General features: G+C 43.9%; 2 protein-coding genes across 3 annotated transcripts in view; one reads left to right on the top strand and one right to left on the bottom strand.

Annotated features, from left to right (window-relative positions):
- LOC115359829 (zinc finger protein 585A-like) overlaps positions 1–19,614 on the top strand; it is a 1,044,768-nt gene that overhangs the window by 699,407 nt on the left and 325,747 nt on the right. The window lies entirely within an intron of this gene.
- The window catches only part of arhgef3 (Rho guanine nucleotide exchange factor (GEF) 3), a 62,413-nt gene continuing 52,075 nt past the window's right edge, over positions 9,277–19,614 (bottom strand). For both annotated transcript variants that reach the window (XM_030052382.1, XM_030052383.1), the window contains 8 exons: positions 18,658–18,897; positions 18,098–18,160; positions 17,854–17,950; positions 16,943–17,019; positions 14,708–14,965; positions 13,597–13,767; positions 13,176–13,365; positions 9,277–13,017 (listed from right to left, as the gene is read on the bottom strand). In XM_030052382.1, the coding sequence (XP_029908242.1) occupies positions 12,425–13,017; positions 13,176–13,365; positions 13,597–13,767; positions 14,708–14,965; positions 16,943–17,019; positions 17,854–17,950; positions 18,098–18,160; positions 18,658–18,897 (1,689 nt within the window). In that variant the 3' untranslated portion in view covers positions 9,277–12,424. The remainder of the gene's footprint in view (positions 13,018–13,175; positions 13,366–13,596; positions 13,768–14,707; positions 14,966–16,942; positions 17,020–17,853; positions 17,951–18,097; positions 18,161–18,657; positions 18,898–19,614) is intronic.

The raw sequence follows: 19,614 nt of genomic DNA on the forward strand, positions 1-19,614 counted from the left end.
GTGTTCAAACAGTTTTCAACAGAAGAGCAGCTGCTTCTGTTCTGGCTGCTCAAAACCTGAATCAGGCAGTAAAAACCTTCAGACATCATCAGATGTTCAAGTTCACTGCATCTTTTCCCCACCGGGACAAAACATCATGAATAAACGAGCCGACACATTTCACACCCCTGTTATCATCATTATTATTATTATTATTATTATTATTATTACTATTATTATTGTTATTATTATTGTTGTTGTTGTTGTTAATTATGTGCTTGCCTTGAAACGGCATGAATGAACAGACAAAGCCTCAAACAGTGAGGTTTTTTTTTGTTTGTTTTTTTTTTTTTTTTTTTTAAAGTGTCCTCACTGACCTGACACAATACGATCTCAGGCACACACATCAATGAACTATGCCATTGCATACGTCACATCATCGCACTATGACGTCACAGCCTCCAGAGTGTATTCAAAGGGCAGACAGAGCTCTGTCTGTGTGCAAAACTGAATTGTCATCATGAAGCGTGTGAGGAACTGGTTCTGCTCCAAATTTTCCCTTCGGAAGAGGGACATGAAGGTCCATCCAGAGTCTCCTCTGGATGAGGCCGAGGCGGCCGCCACCACCGAGCCGCAGAGGCAGACCCCTGCCCAGCCAGATAGCACCGATCCAGGCCAAGGCCGGCTGGGTGCACACACAGCCGTGCTGGACGAGCACGGCCAACAAGAGTCCACGGAGCCCACTGCTGCTGAGGCCGAGGGGAGCACCCCCCTCCGCCCAGCAAGCACAGCTCCAGCTGGACACACCAACGACTCCGGCCCGCAGAGGCAGACCCCTGCCCACCCAGATAGCACCCATCCAGGCCAAGGCCGGCTGGGTGCACACACAGCCGTGCTGGACGAGCACGGCCAACAAGAGTCCACGGAGCCCACTGCTGCTGAGGCCGAGGGGAGCACCCCCCTCCGCCCAGCAAGCACAGCTCCAGCTGGACACACCAACGACTCCGGCCCGCCCGCCACCACAACCGGGACTGAGACCATCCACAGCCTCTACACCTACATCAGAGTCGGCGGCACCAACAGGGCCACGGACTTTGTGCATGTCCTTGAGGTCATCATCAAGGAGGTGTCGGGCAGGGTCTCCCAGCTGCAGGCCGGCCTCCCCTCTGGAGACACACCGCCAGCTGAGCACAGCAGAGCCGTGGACGCACAGAAAGAAGCCAAAGAGTGGCGGGTCATCCTCACATCTGTGATGGAGCGATGTGCTGAAATATCACACGTCATATCACAGAGGAAGACCGCACCAAACGCTCTTGAGCTGATGAAGCGTCTGGATGCCATATTCAACACGGCAACCCTCTGCTGCAAACAGCTGGACGTGGTGTTCCCACAGGACAGAGACAAAGCCAAACGCCCCGGCCTGTGGAAGAGGGTCCGCTCAACGATGTCCGCACTTCGGAGAAACCCCAAAGAAACCCTGAGGGCACCGCTGAGTTGGCTCTACAATAAGATTGTATTGCTGATAGGTTCTGAGCTGCTGCTTTCCACGGTTCTTGCGATGTCCACCAGCTATCCAGTGGTGCCACTGATAATTTTTTTCTTTCTTATTCTCGGCGTCAATACTGCTCTCGTAATAGGGGGCCTTGCTTACAAACGTTACTATTAGACTCGTTGTTCGCTGAGGCAGAAAACAATTTCCATCAGTGGCTGAGTTGGAAAGCTGGGTCGCTTGGCTGGTTGGAGGCAGCAGGCAGTCCACCATCCCTCTACATCTTGTCCTGAAGTTTGTCAACACACAAACCAGACCTGATGTAGGCTAATAAATAAAAAGCATTGCAACAAATTGCAAGTGCAACGGTTTATATTTGTGAACAAAATCTGTTGTTTTGTTGTTGTTGTTGTTGTTGTTGTTGTTGTCCAATGTCAATAGCTTTTGTCTTTTTAAGTCATGGGCAGCTCAATGTTCAGAGCAGAGAGGCAGTGTCTGACTTTGAAAACCACTCACTTACAGTGGCGGCTCCTGACACATCTTTCAGGGGGGGCAACTATTGTGATGATGGCTAAGATGACCCGTTTAATGGGTAAAATAATAAATAAAACTCAGATAGCTAACTTAACAGTGTTACATTGCATTGGTTAATGTGGTTTTCCTGTTCAACCACTAGATGGCAACACCAGACATGAATTGTACACACGGTAGTATTTTTGTATAGCTATATCAAGTTAAATGCCTCAAATACAATAAATTTGCTTCTACAATAAAAACACTTCCACTGTACAAATACATTGTCATCTACTAGTGTGCCCATGAAAACACTGTTAGCAGAATGAAATGATGGAGTTGCTGCAGTTCCTAGCCATGTTCATCTTGCGGTCTCCCGCCCGACGCATCAGTGCGTATGACGAAATCACGTTGGGGCAAGCCATGCCAGCGCCCATAGAAATTAATTGTAAGGTCCAAAATGTAAAAAAAAAAAAAAAAAAAAAAAAATCTCACCATGTAAGTCTATGAGAGCGCCTAGGGCGATTTTCAATTTGACTGAGATCGCCCCACTATTGCCCACTATGGGCCAGCCGCCCCTGCTCACTTATCCCATTCAGTGACACCCAACACAATATAACTCTATCCAGTTCAGTGTGACTTGAATCGCTGGCCGTCTGAGGCACAAATGCATGTAAAAAAGCTCTTCTGAAATACTAAAAAATTATTTAGAAAATAAGGCTTGCTAAAAATAACGAGGTCATGTTTAGTTGAAACACATTTATTTAAAGCATGGACCACATACCAATATTTAAAGACACTTTATCAAAAACATGAGACAGTAGAGAACAATGTGCTCTCTCACTGTTATTAGAAAACTGCTTGTCAAAGGCCTTAAAACAGGTGAGCTGGTCGATACAAATCAGAGAATTTTCATTATCAGATGAGAACAGATCAGACCTTTATTGTCCTCAAGGGCTAAAAAAGGCTAACACTGCAAAAACTCAAAATCCCTTGAAACAAGTGAAAATTTGCTTGTTTCATTGGAAAAATTTGCCAGTGGAACAAGTGAAAATTTACTTGAAGTGAAAATCGTCTAAAAACAAGTTATTTCTTAAGTGATCATGTCTTATTTTAAGAGTAATGAGATATTTTGACTAGAAATAAGACATTTTGACTTGAAATAAGACAAATATTCTTGGTAAGATTTTGAGTTTTTGCAGTGAAAAAAGTGCCCGGACGCAGCCGCAGTTGCAGCACCACAATCACAGTAACATAAAAAACAATAAGACAGAACATAGCCCAAGAACAAACCCATTTGAAGCACACAATTATAAAAAGAAAAACAAGGGGAAAAAAAGCTCAGCAGCCAAAGAATAAATAGATTAAATAGCAATTGAAAAGACCTGGTATAAATAAGGCTCAGTCATACAATAGAAAATTTTAAATCACAATTGTTGTACTGAAAAAATAGCACCTGATGCAGCCAGTTGGATAAATATGGTAAGTTCATAAGAAATGTAAAAATAACATTTTGGTGCTATCATTGAACTAGTGGGCACAGATGTAATAATGCAGGGTATATTCAGAGAACAGGATGTGAGTGGGTCGTTCAAGACGTTATGAGCCAGGTTGACAACCTTTTGCTGAAAATGGTTTGGATGGACAGATAATCAGTCAGTCTTGCCTATCACTTTCATAGCTGTTTTTACTATTTTTCCAATTTTTAATCTAAGCTGAACTGTGAGACCACCAAACACAGTGTTACAGAATGTCTCCATAATCTTTGGGCTCACACCAAAGAGCCGGTGCCTCCTAACAAAGTGAAGTCTTTGGCCCAGTTTGCTGCACAGATAATCAATGTGATCATTCCACTTAAGAGAATTTTCTGTGTAGATGCCTCAGTACTTACAAGAGTTTACCCGCTCAGTGACACAGTTTTCTATGATCTCTCACTGCCTTTGGGTCAAAGATCATTTCTTTTTTTTTTTTTTTTGATATTTAAGGTGAGGTGGTTGCTCTTGAACCAAGCCTGGAAGTTGGCTATCTCACTGTAATAAGCCAATGGACAGTCATCAGCCTTAAGCACACTTAGTATGATGGTGTCATCGTTTAACTTATGGACAAGAAGACGAGGTCGGAGAGTGTCGAATGCTGAGCTAAAATCAGCAAATAAAAGCCGCGCAAAAGCTTTTTGCTCCTCAAGATTCTTACTGATTAACTGTACAACAGTAACTGCAGCATCCTCGGTGCTGCACCCCGCCCTGTAAGCAAACTGCAAGGGATCAATCAATCAATCAAATCCTTTATTTAACCAGATAAGCATCATTGAGATTTAAAACCTCTTTTTCAAGAGCGATCTGGATCCTGGTAGGCTGCCATCTCAGCTTTAAAAAGATTGACAATAACTCTCTCAAAGCAGCTCATCAGGGCTGCCCCTCCCTGCATGCAGAACACGCAGCTGCGTAGGGCCTCACGACAGTGGCGCAAAAAGTGAGTAGGCTATGCACTGTAGGCCCGTTTCCACCAAAAGGTTCCTGGTAGTATTTGGGGGGCAGGAGCTGCTACAGGAACGTCCTCTCGCTCGGCCCTCTCAGCTGCCATGTCTCCACTCAGAGGGCCGAGTGAGAGGAAGGTTCCTGTAAAGTTACCGGGCGACCATGACCGGGGCATCAAAATGTGTGTTGTTAAAAAAGCCTGTTGTTAGCGTTAGCTAATGTTCGCTAAAGCTAACGTTAGTGCCCCTAAAATGCCGGCTAAAAAGTGTGTTGTTAGTGTTAGCTAGCACGTTAGCGTTAGCTTGGTAGTGTTGGCCGTGTTGCTAGGGACGCCTGCTTTCTGTTGACATCACATCACGCCGTGAGTAAACCCTGGAGTTTTTCGGGGCCGCTCAGAGTCCCTACCCCGAGGCAGGGCCGTTTTTTAGCCCCTGTAAAGGTTCAGGAACTCTCTCCTTCGGGGTGGTTCCGGGTCCGATCCAGGCCAAAATGACTGGATCGGGTATCGGATTTTTTTTATTAGAACCCGTCCGATCCGATCCATAAGCCCAAGCTATCTCATATGTCCTCAACTTCACTTTGCGCGACATGCCGTAACACAGACGAGCTGTCGCCATGGTTGCCATGTGCCTGTGTTTTCATCACGTGAGCAGAAGCCTGCAGAGCTGTAGTCATGTCCTCCGTTAACTTTACGGTAACGGAGGACAAAAGCGCAACGTCTGCAATATGAGTGTCTCAAGGGGTGGTAGCAAAACCGGACGTTTTAACACAACGAACTTAATAAAGCATCAGAAGAAGCATCATGGAAAAGAGTACGGAGACTTTTTACAGGCGAGTGCAAAGAAAAACGAACCGTTTTTTTTTTTTGGTGCAGCAAATCTGGGGTCTGTTTCCCAAAGCAGGTTTAGTGAAAACTCTGAGTCTGTTAACCCGGAAATGAGGGAAACTCTGAGTTTTCTGTTTCACAAAGGGAGGTAACTCAAAGCAGAGAAAGAGGGGTAACTCCAGCCTGTTTCACAAAGGGAGGTAACTCAAAGCAGAGAAAGAGGGGTAACTCTAGCCTGTTTCACACAGGGAGGTAACTTAAGCTCTCGGTCAGTTACCGCAGTAACAGACTCCATGAAAATAACCTGGTCGGGACCAGGTTTTTCTCATGAAACCTCGAGTTTCTCTCTGTGTCCGCCCTCTTTCAGCCACACACCGTATTTAACTTCCTCATTCATTCAGTCAGAAGGCGAGTTTTGGCGTGGCATATTAGTTCTTCTAATGATTTAAAAAAAAAAAAAAAAACAGTCCGTAGGCCTTTATTAGAAGTCCATTAGTAGTTAGATGGCGCCTTTTTTTCACGAACATGGCATGTCCTTTCAACAACGATCCCGTGGATGAAGGTGCAGAGAATTGACTCTGTGCACAAGACGAGTGACGCACATCCGGTTTCGCCACATAGCGGCACTTCAGTTTCCGGTCTGTGTAATGGCTAAGCCTAACGCTTACATATTCTCCCGGTGCCTCACGGATTTGCCTAGACTAACGATAAACTATGTCCACCGAAACGTTGCTGCCACTTCCCCTGCCCCCAGAAGCAAACAAGAAAAGGGTTTTAAGTTATACATCTCCAGCTATTTGCACAACATCGAAGGTATGTAATTTAGAGAGCGTTAGCTAACGGTCGTTAGCTAGCTTTAGCTAACTAACGTGGATGGTTAGCACCAGGTGAATCACACCGTAACGTTTGTTGTGTAAAATGAATCTCGTTTTTGTATCCAGTGGCAAGTTAGCTGACTATACCTGAGGCCTGTATCACGAAGCGGGATTAAGGCGTTAGCGAGATAACTTCAGGCTCAACTCCAGATTTTCTGTATCACAAAGCTGGTTCACCTCTCATCGGGATAGGATGCCTATCCTAAACCTGTTCTGAAAGCTAGCCTGCTAGGGTTAGGGATACGGTTGACCCTGCTATCAACTTGATGTACTGACATGATTGAATTTTGGCGTCCGCTTTATTTTATTATAGCCTGTAAAACAGGCACGCAACACGTCTGTGCAGTGCAGTGAGTTCATAGGTGTCAGCGTCAGATGTGGGCTACTTGAGCCACTGATGTGTAGTTTTGCGCATTTATGCCGTGGCTGCCTTCTCTTCGCGGCAGCCACGGTGTTCGATTTAGTGTGTAAATTTTGTTTTTCCTCCTCATACTATTCCAGTCAGCTGCCTCGGAGCCCTCCCTTATACATGCGCGTTCACAGCTCTTGATGAGACAAACCTGGATCGAGTGAGCGAGTTGATAACCGGCGTCGTGATACTGGTTATCCCCGATCACCATGATCTCGATTAGTGTAGCCGGATAGGTCTGAGAAATCCTGGGAAAACTGAGCTTGCTTCATGATACAGGCCTCAGGTATAGTCAGCTAACTTGCCACTGGATACAAAAACGAGATTCATTTTACACAACAAATGTTACGGTGTGATTCGCCTGGTGCTAACCATCTACGTTAGTTAGCTAAAGCTAGCTAACGACCGTTAGCTAACGTTCTCTAAATTACATACCTTCGATGTTGTGCAAATAGCTGGAGATGTATAACTTAAAACCCTTTTCTCATATGCTTTTTGGGAGCAGGGGAAGTGGCAGCAACGTTTCGGTGGACATAGTTTATCGTTAGTCTGGGCAAATCCGTGAGGCACCGGGAGAATATGTAAGCGTTAGGCTTAGCCATTACACAGACCGGAAACTGAAGAGCCGCTATCTGGCGAAACCGGATGTGGGTCACTCGTCTTGTGCACAGAGCCAATTAAATATTCATCGGGAGATGGTTGTAAGACCGCGCATAGATGTTTTAGCATTTCCAGACAATTATCTTTTTGAGCATTACCGTTCCTTGTCACCTAAATGAAATAAATTAATAGGCCAGCAGTAATTCAAGCAGTTTTCCCCTGTAATATTATTGATTGCAACGGACTACATTTAAACTTACGCATTGACCCGAGCAGCAATGTTCTCCCTCAACGAAAGACTGGCCACTAGGGGGCAGTCAGAGGTCATGTACTGGCGTTTTTATAGGCATTTGAGTAGACAGAGGAAGGGAGTCCAGACAGAACACAGAGGAAGCAATTTTACTGTTATTCACACCCAGAGAAAGCCCGAGGACACCGCTGGGTTGGTTCTACAAGAACTTTGCATTGTTGATGGGTTCTGAGCAAAAATCAACAATTGCGTGGCTACTTGATTTATTCATTTATTATTCATTCATTACTGTTGAATCACAAGCCTGTCAATCACTGATAGACACCGCCCACAAGTTATAAAGCCCCTCCCCTCAGGTCAACAACCCCTTTTTCTGATTATTCATGTGATGTATCATGTATTGTAAAGTAACATTGTTTTCTTGTTTAGTACCAAGTACCAATACCTGAGTTAGAAGAAGTAATAATATTCCAGTTTGTGGATGCATTCATGATGTAAGTCAAATGATATCCTATTTTTATTTTATTATCTGTTTGATATTCAGAATTGTAACACTTGTTTTTCTTTCTTTTGAGTTCCTGTATAGAAAAAATCATCCTCTATATTTTGAGTTAAATAAACCACTGGAACGACAGTCGAGGATTCTGTGTTTAAATGTGCACACCACATTCGATGTTCAGTGAACCACCACCACCACCATCAGCTATACAGCTTTTTCACATTACTCTGACATAATGAATTCCATCAAGCTGATAGTTCATCTCCAAATCCTTGTAATGTATTTCATAACACACAAGCCTCACGCAAGCCTTTCCATAGATCTCGCATTGGTATGACTTAGCATCTGTGTGTCTTCTCTGTGTGTGCATTTGTTTTTCTTTTCTACATGTGTGACGCAATTTGTAAAAGTGCCATATAAAAAAAAAAAAAAAAAAACTTGACTTACTTATGCTGAGATCCAGTGGGCGAGGCTGTGCTCTGTGTCAGCAGGTTTGGATTCACCCTCATTGGCCGTGCGCTGGTTAAAACACGTCGCCCCCAAATCTGTCATTTTATCATCATTCCAACGTGGCTGCATTTTATTTGTAACCGCCGGTAACCGCTCTGCTCACATTGTGTGTCAGGCTTCTTCAAGAGTGACTGAACACCAGCAGAAAACCTCTGCTGCGCTGCCCTCTGGTGGCTGAACCTTTCAGGCACGTTGCACTTCTGGCCACATCAGTCAGTGATGCGGTCGCAGGTACTTTTCCTTTGACGGTGGCTAAAAATACCTGCTGTCACATCACGGAGTGGGTGTGGCCTGAAAGTTTCAACCTCTAGAGGGCAGCGCCAGCAGAGGTTTTCTGGTGTTTGTGGTTTAGTGTTGCGTTACCCTTTAAAGCAGTTTATGGACTGGCTTGTGTGGTGGAGATGCTCTATTTTGACTGGTGGAAGCACACAAATACACACGTTAAAGCTGATCCCTATCAATCAATTTCAGTTGTGCAACTGAAACCAATGAATGAGTAATTATAGTCATACTGTGGTAATGTTATAATGATATTTCATTCAATATTTAAGGCAGTATTTTAGTCTTTTTTTCTTTTCTTTCTCTGGCCTTGGTTACTCTGCAGCCTACTTTATTATCTGACTTGCCCACTCTGTGACTGTAAATGAATGTACAGCCTTAATTAAACTTTTCACTGTGGCAGGTCCGTTCCTGTTTGAAATGAAAAAAAAAAAACAAAAAACAAAAGTGCCATGACCACCACGGCTTCAAAACACCAAACCAGATGCAGATTATCTTGAATTATGTGCTGGTTTCTCAATAAACAGCAAATGAGAGACTGTGCATAAAGTTTTCTTGAGCCTTCCTCTGTACATGTCTCACACTTTACTCTCCATTCCATCATCACAACAAACATCATCAGTAATAACATCACACTGATTGTCTTGACATCCCAGTCCATATTTCACTTGTATTGTGTAATCACATTGGACAGACATGCTTGGCTATGCTCCTACATTCATATACAGAGAGATTTAATATACATTCTTTACAAACATACAGTACATACATACACAACAGGCACCTCCTCTGTGGTTTTGCCACCTATTTTTCTGATTGTCTTATCCACAAAAACTTTGAATTCTGCAGCAGGAAACACTTCAACGTTGTGGCAAAACTGTGAGGATGGATCATCCGAAAACGAAACGTCACATGAAGAGGCATTTGATGTACTTGCTGGAGCGCTTTCTGTCGACAGCTTTGGTAAAATACTGATATTTTAAAAGACTTGCAGTCTGTGGCATTTTCACGGTGAAAGGGATCTCATCAAACTTACAATCTGCCGTTTGATTGTTCACACCTTTAGCACAGCCAGAAATTATCAGGAAGAACTTCATTTACAAAAAAGTTCTTTGCAACTTTCATAAACCATCAGTGTACAGCTCTGTTTTACTCCAGTGTTTACAGACATGACAAATTCAAATCAGCCTTTTCCAGCTTCCACATCCACCTCCAACTTCTCTCTAGTGGTCACATACGATCAGCCTCGGATCCAAAGGTCAGACAAAACATTTCAGATTGAAAAAATATGTTCAGTCCCGTAAATGACATCGTAAACAAAGTGGGTGGTACTGTAAATTGCCTCAACACGGGTTGCTATACTGCAACTGCAGGCTTTTTCTCTTGTATAAATGTAAGGCCGTGCAGTGTTGCAGAGGGCACTGGGTTCTGCAAATGTTAGGATTTATTTATGTCACCATAAATAAAAAGCTGACTAAGTTTATGAAGCTACTTTGGTTCCTTAAAGACACTGCTGTCAGATAAACTTAATGTATACAATGAATGAACGTCATAAAGATTTTTAAAAGTTTGTTTAAAAAGATTCTTTTCCAAAAATAAAAAAAAAAAGTGGGCAGTCTGGGGTTACCGTCCACTTCATCCCCGCTTACAGAACCGTTTTAAATGGGAACCCACATTCAGCCTGGTGGCTTGTATTGGCTGGTCCACACAACTTCACATAGCTGATAATAGTGTGCATACATAAATAAAGACAAGGAGAAAAAACAGAAAAGAAAGAAGTAAAGGACAAAAAAACTAAACAAAAAAGTACATGTACATGAAGGATGACAACAAGAGGCTGAAAATAAAAAAAAGCACTCGAGCAGATCTCTTCCAGAGTAAACCAGTGTTCTCTTCATTCTGCGCTCTCCTCCTCTTCTTCATGTAAGTGGTAACAGCTGAGGAGGAGGCGATCCACACTCACATGTGCCCAATAGTGTTTTACCAGTTCAAGTCAAGTCTGTCCTCTGTTGTTAGACAGCGGAGAGACACAGTGGCTAGAAACAAAGACTGTCCTGTCACCACAAAGTCCAAACCTCAGCCCCCAGAGACTCAACGTGCCCACTCTGACTCTGACCTCTGACCTCTGACCTCCCCATGAACTCAGGAAAAAGGTCAGTTTCCCCGAAAGATGCCGACATCTTTGTTCCAGCACCGGTGCCCTGATTTTTCAGCTTCTGAAAAGTGACGTTGTTGTTGTGCCTCTGCTCGTTCTGATCCTCCGTGCAGGGGGGAGGGAGTTAGCCGGCTCGGGTCGACACACCTGATGGAAACAGTTTTAACTCGGCACACTCCATCGCTCACCCAGCGGCTCGGCCTGTCATGCAGTCAAAGCACAGGACTCAAAGTTATGAGTCCCGTTCCCAGTGTTCATGTTTCTGATGTGGGTTCCTGTACGCCGTTCTTACTCTGACCGAGTTAGCCGCTCCATTGTTTGGTTTGTCTTTTTCCAGCATTATAGAACAGTGGTTACCACGGTAACACAGGACTGCAATGCTAAAATCCTGTGGTTGTAACAATGGATATAAGAGCTTTCAAAGCACTTATATCCACTGTGACAGTGAATTCTATATTTATATTTGTATTGTTTATATCGTGAAACACTGTTTCAATTTAGGAGTTCAATAAAAATGTATTATTATTTCAGTGAAGATAAAAATTAACCATCTCACAATGTTGTAACTTTCCTAATACTTTCAAATACTGGCTGTGGGGGAGTTCTGTTCAGTGTATTATTATTTGTTGGACATTACATTTATTTAAATTTCTAGTGAATCCAATGTTACAACATGCCAACTTTTCCAGGCAAAGACGTCACCCTCAGGTCCGTGACTTGATACATGAATCATTCTACTTCCTACGTGACATTTTTTGTTTTTGGAGAGTGATCCTTGTTGTCTTTAGGCAGCATGTTGGCTGATCTTGGTTTGGAGAGTTTGTCCGTGTTGCCAGCGAGCCATGAAGGCTGCTGTTCTCTGGTTGCCGTCGCTCACGCAGGGCATCATGGTCAGTGGGGTTTTAGGCGGCTTAATGGATGTATAAGAAACTTCTGTCCTTTATTACAGAACAGAATGCACTGATGCAGCGCTCCCAGGCCCCGCCTGTCTCCGTGCTGGGACCCAGCAGCGGGTCAGGAGCCACAGTTTGAAAGTCACCGCTCTAGAACATAGTGGTTATCTGAGTTTTGAGAACCTGCAGTGACAACAGTTATGTGGCACCAGTGCTGGAGAACACAGTGGTTACCATAGTTACTAGGAGCAAGCATCCCAGAACACAGTGGCTGCCATGGTTACATGACACCTGAAGTTTTAGAACACAGTGGTTACCATGGTTACATGACACCTGAAGTTTTGGAACACCAGTGTGGTCAGTGCAGTCACGTGGGACCGGGGTTCTGGAGCAAACTGGTTACCACTGTCGCAGCATTCCAGTGCGCAACAGTGGTCACCATAGTTACAGTGCTCTAGAACACGCCGGTTACCACGGTTACAGCATTCTAGAACACAGCGGCCGCCCTGGGTGTCGAGTTGAGCGGACCGTGACCTCGCTCTTTACCGTCTGCTTCCTCCTTGATGTCTAAAAAAGCAAAGAACAACCCGACAGTCCTGTGTGATGACATCATTGTCTAGTCCCCTCCCGATTGGCTGAGTTGCCGGTAAGTAAATGTCTTGTTGTGGGGTCAGCACCTGAGGATGAGCTCCTCCCCCCGGAGCGAGGCCACGTCACTGCTGTCCATACTGGCCTCCACTTCCTCCTCGCCACCGCTCTGCTCCTGCTCCATCGCCTCCTCCTCCTCCTCCTCACAGGGAGCAGCAGAGGAGCAGAGGGAGGCGGGAGCATCATCAACACCTCCTCCTCCTCCTCCTCCTCCTCCTCCTCCTCCTGCATCTCCATCTCCGTCTCCATCCACTGTCAGCTTACAGTCTATCTCTGCTTCCATCTCCACAGACAGCCCCAGCCCTGTCTCTCCATCCATATGGAGACCTGTCTCACCAGTCACACTGGGACCCGTCTCTCCACTCAGCTGTGTCTCTCCATTCAGCCCCTGCCCTGCCTCCATCTCCCCTCCCAGCCCGGTCTCTCCACAGATCTCCAGGCCTGTGTCTATGCCCGGCTCAGCCTGCGGGGGCTGCTCTCCGCTCAGAGCTGCAGCCTCCTTGGCCTGTCGGATGCAGTTGATCCACTGCTGTTTGTTGAAGGCGTCGCTCGCCTGGAAGCAGTGGCTTTGGAGCTGACCTCCGCTGCGGTAGGAGACCCGGAAGAAGTTCTTGGCTGTGAGAAGGAGGAGAGACAGCAGGATATAAGTTAATGAATTATAGATAAGAATTAGAAACAATAGAAATCTGTTGTGAGATGCATCACTCCCTCATGATCAAAAACGACAAATATGTTTGTATTTGTGGAGTTAGTGGTATTCATTAAGTACTGACTCCTCTCGTTGTTGCTGAAGGCTCCTCTGATGGACCCGCCCACTCTCATCTCTCCGTCTGATAGGTCCTCCAGGTCCAGCTGTCGGATGGGGATTGGTTGGCGGCAGAGCTGGTAGCTGACGGGCTGATCGTTGAGCGAGATGGACCTGGTGATCACCAGGACGTCCTGGAACAGGAACACATGGAGCTTCTGGAGGCGGAGAGAGAGATTTATGTTATCAGTTATCAAATATTTACTGTATATGTTCTCTGTGTCTTGAAGCATTATGTATAGTAGTTTCAGGACGATTCTATTTCATTTTAGAGCCCGGTTACTGATTTGCAAGAATATACATTCAGCCAGACAGATGAACAAATGTGTGTGTAGACAGAAAGAAGCAAAAGCGTCGACGGCGTAGAAACAGTGTGGAAATGAACTCACGGCTCCTCTGTTGTTCTTCAGCTCTCCGTGGCAGCTGAGCGTCTTCGATCGGTCGATGAGTCCGTCCCTCCGTCCGTCCTCCGTGTACAACAGACGATCCTTATAGTACTGACACTCTGACTCGCCCGTCCGCCTGTTGATGTCCGCGACCACACTCTGAACCATCACCATCTACAGAGGAGAGAGAGAGGGACTCTTAGTCAATTTAATCTCATCTAACTGAATCCAGTCAAATCTAATCTAAATAATATGATCCCTGATCCAGTTTAGTTTTACAGGGTGACCCAAAAAAAAGGGAATTTTTGAAGTGTGTATTGGCAGACATGAGCAAGTGGCAGCACTGCGAGACGGTGACCTTGAGCAAGTAAACACTCCGCCATTTTAGTAACCATGGATCAGTGGAACGGGCAACAGCGTGCGTTAGCCATAAAAATGTTTTATAAAAAGGGTGATAGTTTGACAGCTGCGCAGAGGGAGTTCTGACGTTTTTACAACTTAGGACGCCATGGTGCTGTTCCATCAAAACACGCGATAAAATGTTGGATTAATAACTTTGAAGAGACTGGATCTGCCTGGATCTGAGTTAAAACAGAGAATTCAGGATGAAATTCACAGTAACCCAGCTGAGATGTTGCAGCGGTCAATGAGGAATCTCAACAGCAGATTTCAAGAATGCATTCATACAGGAGGACGCCATCTACAGGACATAATTTAAAAAAAATGAAAATTCCATCATTGTTTCTTAAATGGCATGTTTTAAAGTTTCAATTACTATGAATAAAATATTTTTCTTCCATCACTCTTGGTTTTATTGGATTGTTAAAAAGTTCCTGTGTTTTTGGGTCAGTGCTCCAAATCAGTTTTATGTATTTCATGTATCTTTTATCTATCTATCTATCTATCTATCTATCTATCTATCTATCTATCTATCTATCCATCTATCTATCTATCTACCTATCTAGATAGATAGATACAGACAGTCATTATGCATGAAAGTCTTTTGAATAATGTTATGATATGCAACGGTACCACATGAGCTTGTCGTCATTGCTATCACCTGTTTAGTGTTTTAGACCCCAGCAAACATCAGGGGTGCGTTGGTTTTCCTTACCGCCTCGTCCAGGTGCTGACGGTCCGGGTGGTCGTTGGGCGTGTGCTTCAGGATCTCCCTCAGCAGCAGCGGGTACTTGACCAATCGGCTGCGAGGGATATCCAGGAAGTTCCACAGGTCCAACTTCCTGCTGAAGGGCGACTGGAGGCAGCGCTGCAGGAAGTCCTGGACCCGCCGGTCCTGCTTCCTCTGGTCCAGCAGCGCCTTGGCCTTCACCTGGTTACTGCAGTACGGAGTGTAGGAGTAGAGACAGGGCAGCTGCAGAGAGAGAGACAGACAGAGAGAGAGACAGAGTTACACTTGGTCTAACTTGGTCTACTGGACCTCATCCTGGACCACCTTCTCCTCTGCCGGCTGCCTTCAGGCTTGCTGTGTCATGGTGGCTCAGTGGTCAGGCTCTATCACCTCACAGCAAGAAGGTCCTGGGTTCAAATCTCAGCTGGGGCAGGGTATTTTTTTTGCATGGAGTTGGTATATGATATAAACACTTACCAGATATGTATTTTTATGTTTAATTGTACTGTTAATGCTGCATCTTTTCCTGCTGTTTTAAATGACTTTTTTGTTGCAAATTCCACCATTCACTCATATTCAACCAGACAAGCAAAACATATTTACCAAAGTTTTTCCCGAACAACATTAGGTCAGTTTAGTATTAAGTTTAGAGGTCCTTCAATCTGGATCTCAAAACCTTCAATTATTACAAATTGTACGTCTATTTCAGTACTGAAATGTAGACTTAAATATCTTTTATTAAATGACTGATTTGATACTATGTATCCTAACCTGGATTGAATTGAGCTGTTTTGTTTTGGTTTTGCATATTTTATAAAAGTTTTCATCATTGTTAATATTGATGCTATTTTTGATATAGTGTATTGATATGTGATGTTGAGTAATGTGTATATGTGTGTATGTATATGAGTACATGTATGTATTTGGGTATATGTATGTATGTGTATGTAAATGTTGTTTGTAATATCAGTACTGTTATTATTATTCTGTTATTGTTATTATTATATAGTTTTGTTGTATAGCATAGTATTGTTATTATGTAGTTTATGGGGTGAGGCTCCTAAATAAGCCCTTCGGGTTTCATGTCTCACCCTGCACATGTTTTTAACTGTTTTGTTTTTTTTGTTTGTCTTTGTTTGTTGCTTTTATTGTGCAAATAAACAAACAAAACAAACAAACAAACAAATCTATTCTCCCCGTGTTTGGATGGGTTTCCACTGGGTGCACCGTGAAAAACATGTGAATTAGTTCATTCTCCAGTAAGTGCCGACTAGACTGACGTAGATCTGCCAGGAGCTGCACATCGGCTGCCCGCTGCTCCTAATGCTTAGGATGGGTCAAATGCCGGGAACCAATTTCCCTACGAGGAAGAATAACGGTTAACTGAACTGCCTCGGGCCTGGGTTCAGCTGGGGAAGAGAAAGGCCAACCCGAGCCTGAGTGTGTTACTACAGTTTTTCAGTTCAAATGGAAAAGCTGCTTTAAAACGTTGCATATGCACCGACGGCTGATGGGCTCTACTTTCCTGCAGGGAGGTGGCCGACTTTCACAAAAGGTGTTCAGAGGTTAAACTGATCAGACTGACCAGCCCTCCGCCCTACACTCTGTCTCATGGGATTTCATACTGACAGTGCAGATACACACACACACACACACACACACACACACACCCAGGAAGGTCAAATGTTCAGTTCTGTGATTCACAGCTAAACGAGGCTTGTCTTGGGTTGTTATTTTCACAGGTTTTATTCATTTTATTTTTTAAAACTCTACTTTTTTTTTTAACCTTTTCAAAAAAATCTTATCTTTCCTTTTCTGTATTTTCTTGCTTTTTTATTTTTCTTCTCCAATGTAAAAGCATTTTAACGTTGCAGAAAATGGGCTATACAAGTAAATCTGATTGACTGTCTGTAGCCTCACTGTGAGACAGGCCAGTGTTATATCTCTGCTGAGGATGTGGAAGCAAGTCAGCACTGAAGAAAAAGTGTGTTAGCGTGTGTGTCTGAGTGCGTGCGTGTGCGTGTGTGTGTGTGTGGTGTGTCTTTGTCCCATCAGCAGAGCAGACAGGAGCCCAGAACATTCTGTTCATCAGCTGACTGAACTCTACTCGACTCTATTTGTGCTCATCCAGACTGTCGGGTTCGTTTTCTTAAGAGGAGCAATAAAATGACTGCACACACACACACACACACACACACACACACACACACACACACTCACCCAGTCGGTCAGGATGTGTCCCACATGTTCTGTGGATCCGTCTGGTTTTCTGGCGTCTCGGAGGCGACTCAGCAGATCTGAGGGAAGAGAAAAAGACTGAAAATCAAATTCTGTCTGCAGGATGGAAAAACTCCAGCGACAGCACCGTCACAAAGCACAGCGGCGAGCAGGGAGCACGGGTCGCAGGTGAAGCGCCAGCGTCAAGAATTCAGAGTACTCTGGGCGGTGTGGAGCTCAGTGGGAGAGTCGGAGGTGACATGACGGCAACAACATCAAGTTTCATCACTCAGGAGGACAAGAGTGACGGATAAAGCAGCAAAACAACAAATAAAAAGATCCATACCTGCCACCAAATTATCACCTTGATTACATGGTCCATGCACTGCAAAAACGCAAAATCTTACCAAGATTATTTGTCTTATTTCAAGTCAAAATTGTCTTATTTCTAGTCAAAATATCTCATTACACTTAAAATAAGACATGATCACCTCAGAAGTAACTTGTTTTTAGACAATTGTCTCTTGTTTCAAGTGAAAATTCACTTGAAATAAGTGAAAATTTGCTTGTTTCATTGGCAAAATTTGCCAGTGGAAAAAGTGAAAATTCACTTGAAATAAGAAATAATAAGAAAATAAGAAATAAGAAAATTAGCTAGAAACAAGAAACAAATTTTGCCAATGAAACAAGCAAATTTTCTCTTGTTTCAAGCAAATTTTCACTTCAAACAAGAGACAATTGTCTAAAAACAAGTTACTTTTGAGGTGATCATGTCTTATTTTAAGTGTAATGAGATATTTTGACTAGGAATAAGACATTTTTGACTTGAAATAAGACAAATAATCTTGGTAAGATTTTGAGTTTTTGCAGTGTGTGTGTGTGTGTGTGTGTGTGTGTGTGTGTGTGTGTCCTACCTTCGTGCAGTGGTATCAGTGAGTCCAGAGTGCCGAAGATCTGGTTGAGCTCCTGTTCGGTCATGATTGACAGCTTGAGCATGGGGTCGTGGTAGGCCTGCAGCACACAGACACAACACACACACTTACACACTTGACCAGGTCTTATCCCGGAGCCACACACACACCAGCAGCAGCAGCAGCAGCAGCAGCGTCATCATCCCTCCATGGAGAAATAAATAAAGTGTGTGTCAGGGGAGTTCACCTTCTTAGCCAACTTGAGATCCTCCACCAGGTCCTGCTCTCCCTGAGCCAACTCAAATATAGCCTGCAGGCAGAGAGAGAGACACCTCGCTTTAGCACGATTATTATTTAGTGCAACGAAAAAAGATCAAAAAGGAGGAACACAAAAGACAAAAAGAAACATGTAAGGAAACATGGAGTAGATTTAAGAAGCATATAGGTGGGAGATGATGAACTAACGATTGCTAAATACTTAAATTTACAGGAAACATTTATGTGTATATGGGTAAATATAGGTAAATGTATATCTATATGGGTATGATTGTGTATGTAGATGTAGGCTTGTTTATGTTTGCGTATGTACATTTGAATATAAATACATATATATAAATAAAAAACTTTAAAAAAAAATGACAAAACCAAACTGAAGAGTTTTACACAAAAATATGATTCTGCTTCAACCAAATCTGCACAATTAAACCTGCAAAAATGGACTTTTCTGACGAATGAATAAACAGGATATATTTTCCTCTCTGTCTCTCTCTCTCTCTCTCTGTTTCTGTCTCTCTCTCTCGCTCTCACCTCCTGTCGTTTTATCTCCTTAGAGGTCAGAGGCTGCGTCGCTCCCACGTCAAACGTCTCGCTCCACAGCTTGCTGTCGCGCCGCTTGGTCGCCGAGGCCGTTGCCGTGGAAACACGCGTGGCAGTCGCCGAGGAGGAAGGTCGGGCACCTGTCGCCGAGGTAACGCGCATCCCTGTCGTCGAGGAGGAAGGAGGAGGAAGTCTCTCCGTCCGACTGTCATTACGAAAACTGATGGAGCGCTGGGGAGAGAAGGGACAGATCATGTTCAGCTGATCTGATGTATTTCCTGTTGAGACAGGAAGTTTGGGCGGGACATGGTGCAGGGAGGCAACATTCACAAGTGTAAGCCAAATTCGGGAGAGAAACACACTTTTATTTTGAAAGGACAGGTGGATAAGAGAGGATGTGTAAAGACTTGTGAAGGTTTTATTGGTCGAGATTTTAATTTACAGCCACTAGTGCAGGATGACGTCACTGTTTAAGATGCTCTGCTTTACAGGAAGCAGAGGTCATGTGAGGTCGTTTCATAGAGACTTAAGAATTAAGAAATGAACTGATTTTCCAAACAGCTCCTCGCTGGGTGGAGCAGTGAAGCAGAAGGAGAGCAGCGGGTTAAAAAATGAAACTTTTTTTTGTTCTTTCTTTCTTGCTTTCCTTGTGTCTCCAGCTGGAACTCTTCCTCTTATGTAACAGGCCAGTGGCCCACATTGTGAGTGTGTGTGTGTGTGTGTCTGTGTGTGTGTGGGTGTGTGTATGTGTTGAATTTAGTTACAAAATTAGATCTCAGTCTACTGACAGCAGCTAAGTAAAACCAGACTTACACCATTGAAAAGGCACAATGGAGAGAAAAATGATGTTTTTGCTCTTGTAGCTAATTTCCCACGCCAAACTGCTCTTCAAACTCACGGCCAAAAAATGTTCAGAATTTATGTCATTAACATTTAACATTTAACATT

This window comes from Myripristis murdjan, chromosome 5 (assembly GCF_902150065.1).
Source record: "Myripristis murdjan chromosome 5, fMyrMur1.1, whole genome shotgun sequence".
Classification (NCBI taxonomy): Eukaryota; Metazoa; Chordata; class Actinopteri; order Holocentriformes; family Holocentridae; genus Myripristis; species Myripristis murdjan.